The sequence below is a fragment of the Acipenser ruthenus genome, chromosome 22, assembly GCF_902713425.1.
Source record: "Acipenser ruthenus chromosome 22, fAciRut3.2 maternal haplotype, whole genome shotgun sequence".
Classification (NCBI taxonomy): Eukaryota; Metazoa; Chordata; class Actinopteri; order Acipenseriformes; family Acipenseridae; genus Acipenser; species Acipenser ruthenus.
This window is the reverse complement of record NC_081210.1, coordinates 9,919,743-9,939,101: the sequence shown is the minus strand read 5'-3', so window position 1 is coordinate 9,939,101 and position 19,359 is coordinate 9,919,743. Positions and strand designations below refer to the sequence as shown.

Sequence of the window (19,359 nt, the reverse complement as noted above, 5' to 3'; positions counted from 1 at the left end):
CAAATCACAAATTTTACAACATGCATGCCTAACAGGTACCAAGGCACATGTTATTGTGTGTGTGTGCGTGTGTGTGTGTGTGTGTGTGATTATGCTATCAGGAGAGCATAACACTTTCTCAAAGGTAAATGGTGTAATTATTCTCCAATTGAAGGCTCAGCCATCAAATCTTAAACAAATCAAATCGACTGGCAACTGAGCTGCGCTGTAACTGATGAATTATTAAAACCCTTTACATAGCTCTTGAGTCTATTCTTACCATCTTGTAAAGTAGTAATTGTGTCTGTCTCCGCACTGTATTCACTGTCTCCAATATCATTAGTTGCCATCATTCTCAGCTTGTATGAAGTGAAGGGTTTAAGCCTGAAAGAGGTGTCACAAGCAAGACGTTACTTCAAACATTAAGCTCAACTATCCATGATACACAAGCCTGTAAGTCACCACTCAAGTGATTGTGTGTTAACAATGCTCAGAATCAACAGGGGAGAGAAGATCACCACCGGCAGAGCTGCTGCGGTGCAACAAGGCCAAAAAACGTTCAAAGGGAGTTAATTAGTCATCGTACTTGGTGACATCAGAGCAGATGAAGTACAAGATGCCCATGGTAAAATGATTCTTTTTATAAACTCTCTTTCCCTAGCCCTGTCGGAAGCTGCAATAGCTGCATGACGGGGTCCGGGTTCGCCCTGTGAAAGGTGAGTCACTGAAGAATCTCCAGAGTTCTGAAGAGGGATGGTTATTATCTGTAGACCCCTGTGAACTTGACAGTCCATGTATCAAAAGATGCAAAATGCATTCAGTACAAATATGAGAAAATCAATTTGAAATCATCGAAAGAAGAAGATAGTCACTGGAGGAAGTAATTTGTAAAACAAGCCTGCACGGAGGTCTGTATTCATGTTTTTAGTTTTCTTATTGCAAACTTATTCAAAATGCACTTTAACTTTAATTTAGTGAAATTTTCTTTCTTGTGAAAAAGGAGGCCGTCTACTGTATATAACCTTCGAGTCTCACCGGTCGATGTGCCAGGAGGTGCTGTTGTGACTAATGGTGGAGGAGTGAGTCTGCCATTCTCCGTCAGGCAGCTCCTTGGTCAGCACTGTAAAGTAGCGTACCGGGGAGGACCCATCTCCCCCAGGAACCCAGCGAAGCAGCAGCCCCCGAGACCACACCTCCGAATGAGTGATGGACAGATCCTTCGGGGGCTCTGGCCGATCTTCAAAAAAACAAAACATGTTTTTACATTCCCAGCAAGAGCGCTGCCTTCCACTCTGCTAAAATGACCCAAGACACACACACTGTACTGTATCTCAGACGCCCACCTCTAATGCTCTCATCAATATTCAGACTGCTGTGAAAGGTTTGTTTAATCCCTCGAGAAGGGTCCAGGGAAAATCTGCTGCTAATTACTGCATTAACCCTCCTTCACAGCATTAGAACTCAGCCGCCAATTAGAAAAACAATGCCAAAACAGCTCAGTGACTGTTAAATTAAATAAAACATTATAACTTAAAAAAAATGTCTTCCATGAACAAAACCTAAAAGGCCATTGCTGCCTAGAAACGTATGGGTAATGTAATGTGTAACAGTGTTCTCACCACCTCTTGCTCCTTGTTTGCAATGTGCCTACCCTGGAGTAAAAATGTAAAAATAACTCACAATATTTTATATATACAGTATGAATAATATTATTATGATCATGGAGGTTCTCATCTTTGTATTTCTACTACCTTGGAATGTATGGCACAATTTAGGAAGCAACAAACATACTTCAGGATGGAAATAATACTCCTTTTGCCTAGCAGTTCGATCCATTCCTGTTTTTACTGTAAGTTTCATAAGACACACGTGAGCTTGCTACCTACACACTGTGGCTAATCAGGTCCATTTTATAATCTCGGATAGGGGAAACTACCATGCAATAGGAGTCTTATTTCCACCCCAGTACTTTAGATTAAAAATGCATTAAGATGTCATGTCTGTATTCATTAGAAGTGTCTTTGTGTGGGGTACACTAAGTTAATACTATGTAAGAACGCTCAGGACATCGATTAACCTGTTTGTGCTGATGTTGTGAATGATTGCTCAGATGGCTATTACCAGTGTAGAGACAGCCCAAGCTGAGGCTTCGACCTCCAGGTCTCTCTCCCCCCAAATCCCACACAGTCCCATCGATTGCAATGCAAGGACCCAACAGAGTGCAGCATTATTGTTTAATTTTAAATGGCGACTGTATTGATTGTGATTAAATGCGTGAGCTGTGTAATAAAACAGCTATTGATTTGGACACACTGGTGGTGACTGCTGACCTGTCTCTGAACAGCAATCAGCATTTATTTTTCAGAGCATCTATTTGTTTATTTATTTATTTACTGTCATCTTCTATTTCTATTTTTAAAAAAGTAATTTTAACTTGCACAAAGTTGCATTAGGGTGTGTAATTGGTTTACCGTTTCTCAGTGGCATGCATCAAAGTTCAAGAGCTTGTTTTAAGGCACTTTTTGTTGTAAATCAGCTTCTAAAAGCACAATTTAAAGGAATGTTCAGGTTTTAACACAGGACAAGGGGAGGACTAGCTTTGTTAAATTTATTTACTTTATATATATATATATATATATATATATATATATATATATAAAATTGTATATTTTCATTTATTAACATGTTAATAGTAGCTGTACTAGGAAAAAATACGTTGATAAGCAAAATCTTGCTTGAAGGCTAAATTTCTGAAGTGAAAAATACTTTTATAAAAATCTAGGATGGTAATTATTAAAACAACAACAACAACAGTGTTTTTATAAAGATAATGATAAGACAGAAGTATGGAATTTGATCTATAAAATGCAAATTCCTGAGTAATGAGTAATTTGAGTAACGTTATCACTATCTAAATTATAAAATCGGCTTGTTCCTTCTCTAATTAAAAATGCAACAAAACAAAACAGTATCTCTAATAGCGGTGTAGTCACTGCTGCCACAGGGGGAAGTCTCCCAGTGATATCTACTGATAACATCACCAGCAGTGAATGACGGAAGTCTTCCAGTGATATCTACCGATAACATCACCAGCAGTGAGTGACAGAAGTCTTCCAGTGATATCTACCGATAACATCACCAGCAGTGTGTAAGGAAAGTTGAGAGTCCATATTAATATTTGGAATGTATGGTACTTTCAATGGAGAGAGCACAGAGTTTAGGTGGAATATTTTGGAATGCAGGGTCTGTTTCAATAAATTCCAGATCGACTAGAGAGAGAGCAAATATGACAATATATGGGCATTTGTGGAAAGGGTCCTCTGCTGTTTTGGTTGCATGGGGGGATGGGAGAATCTCAGAGATAACAGAGACTACAGGAATGTTTGTGAGGCTTGGGGAATGGCCACATATACAGGTTTAGGTGGGGAAGGGTCTCAAATGATGTCATTATGTTATTCAAAAGTGATTGCAGCCATTGTCTGTTGCACAGATTCCATCCGATGTGACCCAGAGCATTTGTCTCTGCTTTCTCAAATAGTTGTATTCTTGTATTACACCAATAAACATATTTTTGGCTTCACTAATATTGTTTTTCAGGTTTCATAAATTTTTCCTGACAAGTGAGTGATGGAAGTCTCCCAGTGACATCTACCGATAACATCACCAGTGAGTGATGGATCTGCAGAAGTGTTCTAAATACATTACCAGAGTGGCTATATCTGTGTGATGAATAGGGAATCAGACTGAACCTTGCGCAGTTTTAAAGAAACTCATTTTATAGTAAAAAACTTCATTTTAAAACATGATAACTGGTACTACATTAGGTCAAGGAAATATTTGTTTGCATGCCATGGATTCAGAGTGTTGGCCTTTGTCCCCCACCCTTTCTTTCAGCAACCAGCTGCTTCCCCTGTTGATTGACATGTTTTCAGTCAGTAACATGCTTTGACCCAGAAGACACTGCTGAGGGGAAATGACCCAGGATTTGTAACAGATTTCCTGAGAATAAGGCAGATATCATGTTTTTAAATGAAACACATTTATTTACTTTAGTTGTGCACGAGTGTACGACTTGCTAAGCAGCATCACCTCTTCTTTCTGTCGTGATGACTGCAGCTTGCTCCGGAGCACCCCAGCCCTGCTGCGTTTTGGCAGAGATGCGGAACACGTAGGCGGACTCTGAATTGAGGCTGGTCACTGTCAGCAGCCTGACATTGGAGCCCACCTCCACCGTGGTGAATTCATTTGGGTCGCCGGCAGCCAGCCTGTATGAGATCTGGTATCCTGTAATGCAAAAACAAATGAACAAATAAATAAAAAATACGGAAGGGGTATACTGGAGCTGTTACCCCTTTCTTTTACTCCACTGTAGAAATACATCATTTCGGATTTTATGGTATTCCACTTTTTGCTTTTCAGTTGATACCAGGCTGCTTGTATTTGTAATGTTGCTTGGGTTATGATAATAACCCTGGTTCCCTGAAATAGAAATGTTATCATTTAACCTTCAAGGTCGCTGCGTCCATTCCTTTGCTGCAGGCTTGAAGAAAAAGAAATGCCACCAATGTCTGTGTGCGCAGCCTCTATATGCCCACGGAGGCTCCCAAGAGCAGCTTTAATATAAAATATTCAGGTTCAGGGTCTTTAGGAGCCAAATACCCATTCGGTAATGGATAACATTTCTATTTCAGAGGAACCAGGGTTATAATAATAACCTAATGATCTTTCAGTGTCTGTGGCGGAGTGTCCCGCCCCTATTTATTATTATTTGTATTTTTGTTTGCGGCGCGGATAAAAGCGCCGCGTCTTTTGTTATTGTTTTTTATATTTATAATTTAAAAACCCTGTGAGGATGCATGACTGATCAGCTACTGATTATTTAACTAGCTGACAGTCATGCATCCTTACCAAACGCGTGCAGACTGTGGCCGAGGGGTAATAAGATAATTAACAGCTAGTTAACCCCTCGGCCAGAGTATAAGAACCGACAGCTGTCTGTGCTGCAGGGTTGGGTGCAGAGAGGAGGTACGGGGAGATAGAGAGGAGACAGAAATAACAATTGCTAAAACATGCTGGATTAGCCAGCACGACACTTACTTGTTTGTCTGTCTGATTCGTTTGGCCCTCGTGCCCTTTTGTTTTGTTGTTTTGTTCAAATCATTTGTTTTGTTTATTAATAAAATCAGCTGAACGCCGTTGCGTTCAGTTTAACCCACCCATCCATTGTTGTGATTCAGTTACTTCCTGGTCCGTCGCCACACTTCACCACTGCGAGCCATCCTGCCACAGTGTCTCAATTCGTTTGTCGTTTGGATCTAATCCTGCTGTAACAACTTGTCAACGAACAGCTGCTCAAGATCAGACATTAAAAAGAGACTGAAGAAACCCCCAAAAATTTGCCTCCAAGCAGCAGTTTACACTAGTAACCACACCTAAATTGAGAGAATGAGCAGCATACAGAACCCACTGTACTAGTGGAATAATCTGAATTTGTGCTTGTAAACCTGTATATTTTCCGGACATGTTACTTGCATTACTGTAACACTGACCTCTGCAATTAGATATGTCAATGTTCATCGCCTGTAAAACTGCAAGAACAGAATGAAAAAGCAATTCTCTAGTAAGACTCATTATAGGCAGACATTTCAGAAAACGTTCTTGGATCTGCCCGTCTTGCGATACGCAGCGCGCAATGAACGTAAGCTGGTCAACATGGGATATGTCTCGCCTTTATTAAGGGAACTAACAGCTTCATTATCTCCTGTAAAGGAAAGACCACACTCAGCAAGAAACTTTACAACTGCAACAACCCGTCTCTGCATGTCTCTCCAATATGCCTGCTCATTTGGCTTGTGTCTGGGAAATCCAAGTAATCATTGCCATTCGATGAGAAACACTACTCCTGTGCTCTACAACACGAATTGTAGCATGTTTGCAGTCATTAAATCCAGAATCACTACATGCAATTGCGCAAGATATATATCCAAATAATCGGCATACAAAACAAAACACTGAATCTGTCGATGGTGAATAAGGAAGCCACTCATGATGCACAGATTCTTCATTTTGCAGAGAGCGTGTGAAAAGGGCAAAAGGGTGAAAAGCAAGCTTCTGATTTTTTTCAGATGCTGAAAAATTGCATTTTTTATTTTGGCACAATTGAGGTCCTTCTGTAGTTTAGTAAGGCCGCAGGGTCTCAGTAGTTGGGCCTCGACTTTATCCACTAAATGTTTACCTTGATCTTCATATATGGCGATTTCACTCTCTTCTGAAACCCACTCACTGGAGAACATTAAACTAGGATTTGCCAGAAACTCACATTCTAATCCAGCATCAGCGATAGCGTCGACCGTTTTACTCCTGTTGATTTTTCTCCAATATATTTTCTGAAGGACTGCGGTTACCACCGCCACATACATTTGTTGGTAACTTATTAAAATAGCTTGTCAGCTTTGGTGTTTTGTTCAACATATCATCCTCACGAAGACATTTTAATTGTTGTGCTTTCCGCTTTTTAGCACAGCTCTCATACTTCCTAAGTCAGGGGTCTCCAACCCTGGTCCTGGACAGCCCCAATCCTGCAGGTTTTATGGGTGCCTTTACATCATCAATGGCTAAAGATCTGGAACACATGTTAATCTTGACTAATTAAACCAATAATTGGTTCAATTAAGTACCTGAGAGCTTGTGTGAAACGAAAACCAGAAGACCCTGTAGTTCTCCAGGACCAGGGTTGGAGACCCCTGTCCTAGGTGCTCTGTCAGACATTTTTACTGGTTATACTGCTTCACGCTCGCTCCACTCCCGCTGTTTAAAAAATATAAATCTTAATGGGGGGTCCCTCAAAATCCAGGGCACTGAGCTGCAGCCCCTAAAGCCCCTGCGTTAATCATTAAACACTGACCCAGACTTACAGAGGTGCGATTGTTGTCTTCCTACAAACAATCCTGATACTGTATTGTTATTGTTCACTGTCTATGGTATGCTTCTAAATATCCACCAAACAAATATCACCCCACTGTGTAGGTACCTCCAGGATAAATACATGTGTGGCTTGCCTGATAATGCAAAATGAATGGAGAAGAAGAAATAGTGAGTGTCCTGGCTGAATGTGTTAGCTGCCCAAATCTGTTTACAGCTCTGCAGATCCATATTCATGATTTCTCAAGTGTAATGTAACAGCACTGTGCAGCTCAGTAAAATTACTGTATGTCCTTATTTCCGCAGAAGGAACTGTAAGGTTATGGTGACAGTACAAACTCAAACATAAATCACTATAAAATAAATCACTATTTAATTTTTTCTCACCCTTATGCTTTTCACCTCCGCATTATGCCTCTTTAGAACCAGGGGGAGTGACAGGTTAAAGCTGGATACCCATTGAATTATTGTTTCCAGCAAACTCAAAAGAAAACCTATGCAGCTCTGCCCTGACATTAGCTGTCAAGGTTTAATTATGATTGAACAAGACCATTTTACAACGGCTTATGGACAAGATTAGGTTTTGAGATTCTGTAAAGACCTCATTTGAAATGCCTGCGTTCTGCTACATTTAAAAGCAAAATCAAGCACAGCAAAACTAAAGAGCCATAAAACAAGGGAGATGAGTGGATCTTCAGAACCTGCCTTCTGCTTGTATTTCAGCCTAAATCAATTGTTTTTTCACTTTTGAAGTTCTGTTATTTATCCCCTTCACTGCTAAGAGTTTTTCCACCCCCAGTGCTAGAGGCCTTTCTTGAATTTGGGACTGAATTGTTTAAAAGTCAAATTTCTCACAGGTCTCTAAAGGAAACACAGGAAACCTATATATTGCGATCGATCAGTTCTGAAAATAACTAATGAAAGTAAGTTTGCTAAAAATAGGTCCTTAGATTCCCTAAATGTTGTATCCATCAAAAGTTGCACCAATCAAAGCACTATAAAAAATATAATATATAAAGACCTTTTTGTTTGCTTGTTTCACTTCTGCATCCGACATTGAATAACACAGAGAAATCGTATACAGGGCAGTTTACACGCCAATCATGCACTTTTTAATTGACGTGAACAACACACCATTCACATATTTTGAGAGCTTAAACCCTTCTACACACTCTGTAAAAAAAATTGAAATGATCGGATGCTCACAGCCGGCGCTACAGTGAGATTTATTTTAGGACGTACACCGTACGCCCCCTAGCACTTCATGAGGACATTTTTAGGGTGTACGCCATATGCCCCCTAGCACTGAAGGGGTTAAGCAGCTTTGCCCACAATATAGAGGATGTGCAATAACTTAGAAACAAACGCTACATTAGCTAGTATGAATAAAGCTACAATTGTATAATGATCACCCAAACGAAGTCTAAAAGTAGTCTATATAGACAGGAAGACTTCATTTACAGGTGTTTTAATAGGGGAATTAAATTTATGAGTAACTTCATGGGAAATGTATATACATGAGGATACATATTTTACCATGCTTTCACTGTAGTTTTACTATGCTTTACCACAGTTGTCTATGCTGGTACCCTGCATACACATGCACGCACGCACGCACGCACACGCGCACGCGCACGCACACGCACACTAGTTTTGGGTTAGTGTTGGTTTAGTTTACCCAGATCTTATCTGATTTTATTACGGTCCCCTTGGTCTCAACTGTCTGTATTTTACAGTCCACTTTAGAATACAGTGGCTAAAAATGACCTACCTGTTGCCTAATATTGTACCAAATGGCTTTATTGCTCAGCTTTCATCAATTCTTAAGGAAACTGTTCTCCAGTGAACAAAAGCTTAATCACATTAATAGGATGGAATGTTGTACAGTTTTTTTCTTCTTCTCCTATTCTCATCTATGTGAAATTATTCTCAAGTGAAGAATTACATGGTTACGCTCACAGATTTATACAAAGTAAGCATGCATTGTTTTGTTTCTAAAAGCAAGGAAGGAAGAGTGGAAAATACTGATTCTGTTATTACTAGCAAATCAAGGCTGGTTTGAGTAGTCATATGCTATCAAAACAGCAATTCATTCCAAGTGAAAGATAAATCATGCTGGGATCTTGAAAGTACCAGCTCACAATTTTATTATGACACTGAGATGCAAGGCATTATACAGTTTAATGTAATCTGAGTATGTATCATGCATAAAGACTATTAAACTTTCCTTTGCAATGACACTGCAATGACACTATGCCAGTCTCTCCAAACACAAAGTTATGAATCACCTTAGTCTGCAGTATGTAATCTATCCTGCTCTCATTACTAGACTCTGCAGTATGTAAGCTGTCCTGTTCTCTCATTACTAGACTCTGCAGTAAGCTATCTTGCTCTCTCATTACTGGGCTCTGTTCTCAGCCCTGGCACTGCTCTCCAAACGCTACAATTCCTCTTACAACTCAGTTTCTAAGACTCATATTCCAATTGTCTTATTAAAATGATACTACAGCCTTGACCTTTGTATGCGGTGCAAGTACATAAATACGTAGTGATGCAGCACTGGCTTACACGGCACCACACATTAGGAGAGGCTGCTTGAATGGGAGCTGGGTCTTTGCAGGAGGTCACTGATGAAAACAGATACTACAGCACTGTGCATCATAGCCAATTTGAATGGATTCACAGCAATACAATAAAAATCTGTATCTTACCCATGATGATTCCATTGGGGTCCATTGGGGGCTGCCATACCACTCTCACTGAAGTCAGCCTGACCTCAGGAAAGACCAATCGCACCGGGGGACCTGGAACTGAGAGGACAGAGGAGATAATGGAATACCCACTCCATAAGGGAACACTGTAGTTCTGTATTGCAATCACAACTTCAACACTGCAAGGTACAAAAAACTCAGGGACGCTTAAGCATTGTGAGACGTGGTGGCACTGTCACAGCAGTTTGACTGTAATACCTGGCACTACAATATAACATTTTCTATCTAGTGTATATCTCTTTTATCTAGTGTAAAAAAAACTACTGCACAATATAAGAGATTTACACAAACGTTTTCTGATTATTATATATTTTTTTTTATTGGCATGCACACAAACCATAGTTTAGTGGTTAAAGAAAAGGGCTTGTAACCAGGAGGTCCCCGTTGTGTGACCCTGAGCAAGTCACTTAACCTCCTTGTGCTCCGTCTTTCGGGTGAGACGTAGTTGTAAGTGACTCTGCAGCTGATGCATAGTTCACACACCCTAGTCTCTGTAAGTCGCCTTGGATAAAGGCGTCTGCTAAATAATCAAATACAAATAATAATAATAATATTTCATAACATTTTAGCAATCAGTCCAGGGTACTGTATGGCACACTTTTGGCACTGCTCTTGCTAAAGATCAGAGGAAACGGTAACACTGTTTTACCTTAAAGCCTTATCCCCCCCCCCTTGATAGTTCAGAAGTGGCTTGACAGGAAATTTGTGGAAGTGTGATTGGGCTTTCATTAACCAGATGGTCACTTGGCCTGTTTTGGGGGTAGTCATGAAAGATTATAGTGATGTATGGGACCTATTTCCACGACTGACAACCTGAAAGATCATTGCTGCTTTCCATCACCCTGGGAATTAGGAAATCTCTGTTTAATCCAGGGAAATGTTTACACCTATGTTCAAGATTCATAAAACAATTATCAGCAAGCTTTTGACCAGTGAATGGCACTCGACAAGATACAGCCACGACTCTGGCACTGTGACAGCACTGTCAGTCAAACCTGACTGGCTTTGTAAAACAGGCTGAGAGAAATAGAAAAAAAAAAAAACACTGTACATACGACTGTGATACTAATAGTGAAATAACAAGTAAGCTAATCCCCTCTCTAGACAACTAAGAAACGAGACGTCAAGAAACTGAAACCAATTTCTTGTCACATCATCTCCTCCCATTGTATCCTGCCTGTGCTCAGTTTACCAGCTAGCTGATAAAGTGAATTGCCCTAGGGTTACATAGCACTCACTGTATAGCTCAGTAGTTTTCTACAGCAGGTTATATGGTACTGGCTTGAATTCCTCTGCTCTCAGGGTAACCAATACTTACATAAGAAGTGGCGTCCGATGGAATTATCTTTTTAAAAAGGTTTGCAATTTAGTGCTCATAAAGGTAATGGGCTGATAGCAGTGTCCACAGGCAGGGATAAGCGCTTTGCAGGCTACTTTCAAGACAGCAGTCTTTCCATGGCTGCTCCTCTGAATAGCATGTCAATGGCACTGAATAAAACGATGGTTTAGTGTTGAGAAACTGTTCCAAGGACTAGACTGAGACCACTAAGCTTAAGCAGGAAAATAAGCTAACGGCTCCCCTGGTCACAATATATAGAGAAGGGGCAATCCTAATTGATAAGAACAATAAGTCTGATCAAATAAAATTGTAATTAAAAGTCAAGATAAATATTGACTTTGTGTAAAACAAAGGCAAATGAAATAAAGTTCACATTTTCCAATGCTGTGAGTCCACCCCCCTAGTGAACTGCCACAACAGAAAAAAATATGCAGAAAATGTGATAAAGGTAAAAAGAGTCCACATGATTAATGCAGCATCCTTCTCCTGGCTATGCTGAGCCTGCCAGTGCTGATAAAATGTTTCTGAAACATTGTTATGATGGAGAAGAGAGGCCTCACCTCACTGATATCTCTATCTTGTATCCTTCTTCCACATTCACTGGCCTAGTTTAAACAGATAGGTGCTGTCTACATACTTGCACTACTGCACTTCCTCTGCATCTTTTTGCTAAGCTGAAAGACACATGACACCAGGCAGCATGGCTTGTATTACTGAATAATATAACAGGGACAGTGTACAGAATTAACTCACAGGTATGCAAGTTCATGGATTTGTAGGTCACATTTCGATTTGTAGCATGGAAGCAGTCTGTAAAACTCAATCTCATCGCCATGCAATATGAAACTGGGGCTGTTTAACGCCACTTGTAGAGAAGGGTAAATACTGCCTCCTTTGGCATAGATTTATCCAATTACTTTCTACGGTCACATTTAAGCAGTGGCTGGTGAGGCAGACAGCTTGTTTTAGCTGCAAGACTTTAACCTCCTCTGCCCTTTCTGAGGTACCTATCAGTATTACATTTTTTTTTCCTACTGGATGTTCAAAATAAGATGAGAGGAGTTACAGCCTAATTCCTTGTGGATATCTATATAGGACAGTGCCCGATATTCATAATTGACTATGGATAGAATATGAGAAAATTAAGGTGGTTGAAAGGTATTGCATTTCCCACTGTTGCAATGTCTGGATAGCAAGCAATACATGGAACAAGATTTAAAAAATAATAATAATAATAATAATAATAATAATAATAATAATAATAATAATAATAATAAAAACATAACAAATAGGTCAGAAAACAAAACAAAACAGCCAAGCACAAACACAGAACTTTGACGAACGCTTCTCAACCTTGAGCTCCAAGCTCAAAGGAGATGCGTCTTTGAAGAGCAGGATTACTACATAAGCCCACAGTGTGCCTTGTACTTTCCCCCTTACCCTGCCCTAATTATAAAGCAGCACATTGAAGGCAAATTATTATTATTATTATTTATTTCTTAGCAGACGCCCTTGTCCAGGGCGACTTACAATCGTAAGCAAATACATTTCAAGTGTTACAATACAAGTAATACAATAAGATTGCTGAATGCTGAATGCACTCAAAACATTCAGCAATAAATGTTATTTTTCTGAAGCTCAAGAACAAAGATTATTATTTGGGACTAGCATGGCTACAGTAAAACTATTCCCTACCCAACTACTCTGCTTTTCTCATTTTCATTACTGGGGGCGCTACCGTATTGGACTCCTTCGTTAAAATAAATGGAGAAAAGGTCCCTTGGCAGGCCCCCTAGATTCTTCAGGCCAGGCCCAATCTCAGCAGTTTAATTTAAACTAACAGTACTGTCCTCACCTCAGCAGTTTTTGTTTGTATTATCGAGCCCGGTTTAATTATAATCATCGAAAACATAGTAACATAAAAAAACAAAAAAACCTTTGGGTTTAATTTCTCCCACTGGTTGGGGCTGATCAATAAGCTTCTTTCAACTTGCAAATTAAAAACATAATTAAAGAGGAGCTTTGCCTTCCCAGTATGACTCAGCGCTTGTTGTTATCAGCTCCTTATATGTTATGTGTTAGGAATGAGTGAACTTTCCATCAAAGGCAGGCACACGTATGTACAGACGTGCTCAAATTTGTTGGTACCCCTCCACAAAAAACGAAGAATGCACAATTTTCTCTGAAATAACTTGAAACTGACAAAAGTAATTGGCATCCGCCATTGTTTATTCCATATTTAATAGAAATCAGACTTTGCTTTTGATTTTTTATTCAACATAATATTGTAAATAAGAAAACAAATGAAAATGGCATGGACAAAAATGATGGGACCGCTAACCTAATATTTTGTTGCACAACCTTTAGAGGCAATCACTGCAATCAAACGTTTTCTGTAGCTCTCAATGAGACTTCTGCACCTGTTAACAGGTAGTTTGGCCCACTCTTCCTGAGCAAAACTGATCCAGCTGTCTCAGGTTTGATGGGTGCCTTCTCCAGACTGCAAGTTTCAGCTCTTTCCATAGATCTTCGATAGGATTCAGATCAGGACTCATAGAAGGCCACTTCAGAATAGTCCAATGTTTTGTTCTTATCCATTCTTGGGTGCTTTTAGCTGTGTGTTTTGGGTCATTATCCTGTTGGAGGACTGTGACAGAAATACAATGAGTTCTGGTGATAAATCTTCCTCCCGACCTGTGAGGGCGCTAAAGAACGGGAGGAGAAGTATCTGGAAGGGCTGGCCTGACAGTTCGTTTCCGGGACCGGGAAGTGGGTCAGCCTGGAAAGAAGCGAGACTCTGTTGTAAGACCGTATTGATTTGACAGGTAAACGAGGGGCAGCTGCAAGTAATAAGGCAGCTGCAACCGTTTACCTAGATATCATGCGGGATTACATGTATGGTCCAGGGTAACGCTGTTCTTTTCCTTCATTTTGGGTAAAGCGCGAGAGAGAGAAGGACTGAGAGAGGAGCTCTCAATAAATAAAAAAGAGACGTGATACGTGTTTTTTTGTGTTGTGTTTGTCTGTGTGGTAATTGTTTGTGTTTTACTTCACCAGACAGTTAGAGCACATCTCCGGAGCTGTCGCCGAGGGTCAGCACAATCCGGAGCACCACTGCACTAACCGTCACGAAATACTTGTGTTTGCACTAAGCACCAGCACGACTGCACTCACCCAGGACTGGTCACCGTGTGTTCTTTTTTTGTTCGGGACTGTGCCCTGTTTTGTTATCCCCGTGCTTTACACATTGGTGTGTATAGCCAGGGGTTTATTAGTTGACGGTCACCAGACCTGGATTATAAATAAAGCACTATTTTTCCACTGTATACTGTTGTCTGCCTGTCACTCCTGCATCGCATCACCGCTACACCTGTTCCCCTTCACCAGCCACTTTGCCACAAGGACCCATGACCTGCGACTGAGACAGAGCTTTCTGACACTGGGCAGTACGTTTCGCTCCAGAATGCCTTGATAGTCTTGAGATTTCATTGTGCCCTGCACAGATTCAAGGCACCCTGTGCCAGGCGCAGCAAAGCAGCCCCAAAACATAACCGAGCCTCCTCCATGTTTCACTGTAGGTATGGTGTTCTTTTCTTTGAAAGCTTCATTTTTTCGTCTGTGAACACAGAGCTGATGTGACTTGCCAAAAAGCTCTAGTTTTGACTCATCTGTCCAAAGGACATTCTCCCAGAAGGATTGTGGCTTGTCAATATGCATTTTAGCAAATTCCAGTCTGACTTTTTTATGTTTTTCTTTCAAAAGTGGAGTCCTCCTGGGTCTTCTTCCATGAAGCCCACTTTCGCTCAAAAAGCGACGGATGGTGCGATCAGGAACTGACGTACCTTCACCTTGGAGTTCAGCTTGTATCTCTTTGGCAGTTATCCTTGGTTCTTTTTCTACCATTCGCACTATCCTTCTGTTCACTCTGGGGTCGATTTTCCTCTTGCGGCCGCGCCCAGGGAGGTTGGCTACAGTTCCATGGACCTTAAACTTCTTAATAATATTTGCAACTGTTGTCACAGGAACATCAAGCTGCTTGGAGATGGTCTTGTAGCCTTTACCTTTACCATGCTCGTCTATTATTTTCTTTCTGATCTCCTCAGACAACTCTCTCCTTTGCTTTCTCTGGTCCATGTTTAGTGTGGTGCACAAAATGGTACCAAACAGCACAGTGACTACTTTTCTCCATTTAAATAGGCTGAATGACTGATTACAAGATTGGAGACATGTGTGATACTAATTAAAGAAACTAATTAGTTTGAAATATCACTATAATCCAATTATTTATTATCTTTTCTAAGGGGTACCAACAAATGTGTCCAGGCCATTTTAGAATATCTTTGTAGAATAAGCAATAATTCATCTCTTTTCACAGCTTCTTTGCTTTATTCTATGACATACCAAAGGCATGCAAGTATATATGATAAAATAGCTTTTAATTTCATCACTTTTCAGGAGGAATGAAGCATTATTTCAATGAGCTGTAAGGGTACCAACAAATTTGAGCACGTCTGTAGATCTGTTAGGAATCCGTCAAAGGCGGTCATACCAATCCATGTCAGTCTCTGTCTTGGACAAGGGACATTCACACCCATCTGAAGGAATATACCTTCACAACTAAGAATGAAGTCAGGATAGTTGGGACCCAATATGATATTCAACTTGTAACAACATGTTTCTTACATCAAACAAGCAACCCATTTAGTCAGGCTACTGAACTGAAACAGTATTCAAAACACTGAAATTGCTGTTATCGATTGATTTATTTTGTTGTGGTCATTTTAATCATGAAAGAGAAAAGCATTTACTTCAGAATTGCGTAAATCAAATCAGGCAGAAAATAAATAAATAAATAAAACTTCAGACTGAGGGCAATCATCATTGTGTGATAAGAATACTTTCCTCTTGTAGTGATGCACTGAGTGCGCATTGATCTTTCAGAATAAGATTTTGTGAATTTGAGCAGCAGATTAAAGTGCATTATTGTCTTGATCAGAAAATAAAAGTCTCCTTTCTTCTGCTCCATTATAAATGAATAATGATAAAACATGTATTTTTTCTCCTTTGGTCATACTTATCCTTCCCAGATACAGAGCAGAGTCCCTCACCAGGGGAAGCAGTGGCACTGGGTGAGTATCGGTGCCTCGCCAGGGGAAGCAGTGGCACAAGGTGAGTATCGGTGCCTTGCCAGGGGAAGCAGTGGAACAGGGTGAGTATCAGTGCCTCGCCAGGGGAAGCAGTGGCACAAGTTGAGTATCGGTGCCTCGCCAGGGGAAGCAGTGGCACAAGGTGAGTATTGGTGCCTTGCCAGGGGAAGCAGTGGCACAGGGCGAGTATCAGTGCCTCGCCAGGGGAAGCAGTGGCACAGGGCGAGTATCGGTGCATCGCCAGGGGAAGCAGTGGCACAGGGTGAGTATCAGTGCCTCGCCAGGGGAAGCAGTGGCACAGGGCGAGTATCGGTGCATCGCCAGGAGAAGCAGTGGCACAGGGCGAGTATCAGTGCATCGCCAGGGGAAGCAGTGGCACAGGGCGAGTATCAGTGCCTCGCCAGGGGAAGCAGTGGCACAAGGTGAGTATCGGTGCCTCGCCAGGGGAAGCAGTGGCACAGGGCGAGTATCGGTGCCTCGCCAGGGGAAGCAGTGGCACAAGGTGAGTATCGGTGCCTCGCCAGGGGAAGCAGTGGCACAAGGTGAGTATCGGTGCCTCGCCAGGGGAAGCAGTGGCACAAGGTGAGTATCAGTGCCTCGCCAGGGGAAGCAGTGGCACAGGGCGAGTATCAGTGTCTCGCCAGGGGAAGCAGTGGAATAGGGTGAGTATCAGTGCCTCGCCAGGGGAAGCAGTGGCACAAGGTGAGTATCGGTGCCTCACCAGGGGAAGCAGTGGAATAGGGTGAGTATCAGTGCCTCACCAGGGGAAGCAGTGGCACAAGGTGAGTATCGGTGCCTCACCAGGGGAAGCAGTGGCACAAGGTGAGTATCGGTGCCTCGCCAGGGGAAGCAGTGACACAAGGTGAGTATCGGTGCCTCACCAGGGGAAGCAGTGGCACAAGGTGAGTATCGGTGCCTTGCCAGGGGAAGCAGTGGCACAGGGCGAGTATCGGTGCATCGCCAGGGGAAGCAGTGGCACAGGGCGAGTATCAGTGTCTCGCCAGGGGAAGCAGTGGAACAGGGTGAGTATCAGTGCCTCGCCAGGGGAAGCAGTGGCACAAGGTGAGTATCGGTGCCTCGCCAGGGGAAGCAGTGGCACAGGGCGAGTATCAGTGCCTCGCCAGGGGAAGCAGTGGCACAGGGAGAGTATCGGTGCATCGCCAGGGGAAGCAGTGGCACAGGGCGAGTATCAGTGCATCGCCAGGGGAAGCAGTGGCACAGGGCGAGTATCAGTGCCTCGCCAGGGGAAGCAGTGGCACAGGGCGAGTATCGGTGCCTCGCCAGGGGAAGCAGTGGCACAGGGCGAGTATCGGTGCCTCGCCAGGGGAAGCAGTGACACAAGGTGAGTATCGGTGCCTCACCAGGGGAAGCAGTGACAGAAGGTGAGTATCGGTGCCTCACCAGGGGAAGCAGTGGCACAGGGCGAGTATCAGTGCCTCGCCAAGGGAAGCAGTGGCACAGGGCGAGTATCAGTGCCTCACCAGGGGAAGCAGTGGAATAGGGTGAGTATCAGTGCCTCGCCAGGGGAAGCAGTGGCACAAGGTGAGTATCGGTGCCTCGCCAGGGGAAGCAGTGGCACAAGGTGAGTATCGGTGCCTCGCCAGGGGAAGCAGTGGCACAGGGTGAGTATCGGTGCCTCGCCAGGGGAAGCAGTGGCACAAGGTGAGTATCAGTGCCTCACCAGGGGAAGCAGTGGCACAGGGCGAGTATCAGTGCCTCACCAGGGGAAGCAGTGGCACAAGGTGAGTATCGGTGCCTCGCCAGGGGAAGCAGTGGCACAGGGTGAGTATCGGTGCCTCGCCAGGGGAAGCAGTGGCACAAGGTGAGTATCGGTGCCTCGCCAGGGGAAGCAGTGGCACAGGGCGAGTATCGGTGCCTCGCCAGGGGAAGCAGTGGCACAGGGCGAGTATCGGTGCCTCGCCAGGGGAAGCAGTGGCACAGGGCGAGTATCAGTGCCTCGCCAGGGGAAGCAGTGGCACAAGGTGAGTATCGGTGCCTTGCCAGGGGAAGCAGTGGCACAGGATGAGTATCGGTGCCTCGCCAGGGGAAGCAGTGGCATAGGGTGAGGATGAGATCACTGCTACCATCTGCCTCAATAAGCAATGGTGTCATAAAGGACACAATCAGTCATGTATCTTATTGGCTCCCTTATGACCTCTTGTCACCTCGCCCTCCAGATGTTAACTGCCTGCAGCAGTCTTTATCACAGAGCAGTCTGTCTGCTTCAGCAAGCTTAGCTGAATAAATGGTATTTTCCTTCTTTAACCTCCCCCAAAAAAAGGCTGCAGCAAAAGTGGCACTCACAACGTACAGCTGTTTAAAGATACAGAACAGCAAACATCTGTTCTGTGTGTTAGCTCTGGCTCAGGGGACGGTGTGTACATTTAGTTAGATCTCTTATTTCATTTAGTGTAGACAATTTGTTACCTGCTGGCTTTTGTACTCTGCCTCCCCCTCCACAATAAAAAGTACCCCTACAGGAAATATAGTGGTATATTTACAGATGTTATTACTTGCATACAGAGCCCGGTTCCAGTATTTTTCACTCTAAAAAAGAAATCACTGGAGTGAAAGAATTTTCCAAGAACAGGCATTTTTCAATCTCTCAACTAATCTGCTTGTCTTCCAAAATGAGGGAATGGAATGGAGGTTTAAAATGTGCAAAACGCTAACACTGAAAAAAGTAACAAGCTTAATACAGGATAATACATAGCTATGCCTGGTCATGATGCAACGTTTTTATTCACCAAAAGAAATGTGTATTTTAAACAATATACAGTAACTGTGACTTTAATGAAATTTGAAGAATACCACTTGTTCCTGAAGAACAGAAGAACATTTAAAAAAAAGGCTTACTACTGACTTCCAGTAACATTGTTTATAAATAAATGTTTGTCACCCAGCTTGCAGGAGAACTTAGGCAAGAGGAATCGACATGAATGCAAGCAGAGTCTGACACTGTCACTCTGCTCCCACTGTGAAGTAGCTTGTTTACAGGGAGTGAAGCATGGGAACACACTCTCTCAGGGGTGGCCAGTGAATCCTCTGGGGCTCGACGCATTGCCTACATCCTTTTGAATTCAGCTGGAAACAATCAGAGCCTGAATGGCATCCGAGACTTAGAGAAATACGGGCCGCTTGGCAGGCAAGCCCTTCTCCAGTACCCTTTTTTGAGTTGAGATGCCTGAAAAAAAGAAGAGAG

At 42.6% G+C, this 19,359-nt stretch overlaps 1 protein-coding gene across 1 annotated transcript in view; it reads right to left on the bottom strand.

Moving 5' to 3' along the window:
* LOC117431182 (protein sidekick-1-like) overlaps nucleotides 1-19,359 on the bottom strand; it is a 368,061-nt gene that overhangs the window by 16,907 nt on the left and 331,795 nt on the right. Inside the window, exons 28-31 of the mRNA XM_034051879.3 lie at nucleotides 9,612-9,710; nucleotides 4,069-4,263; nucleotides 1,015-1,216; nucleotides 260-363 (exon numbers count right to left, since the gene is read on the bottom strand). Of these exons, the coding sequence (XP_033907770.3) occupies nucleotides 260-363; nucleotides 1,015-1,216; nucleotides 4,069-4,263; nucleotides 9,612-9,710 (600 nt within the window). The remainder of the gene's footprint in view (nucleotides 1-259; nucleotides 364-1,014; nucleotides 1,217-4,068; nucleotides 4,264-9,611; nucleotides 9,711-19,359) is intronic.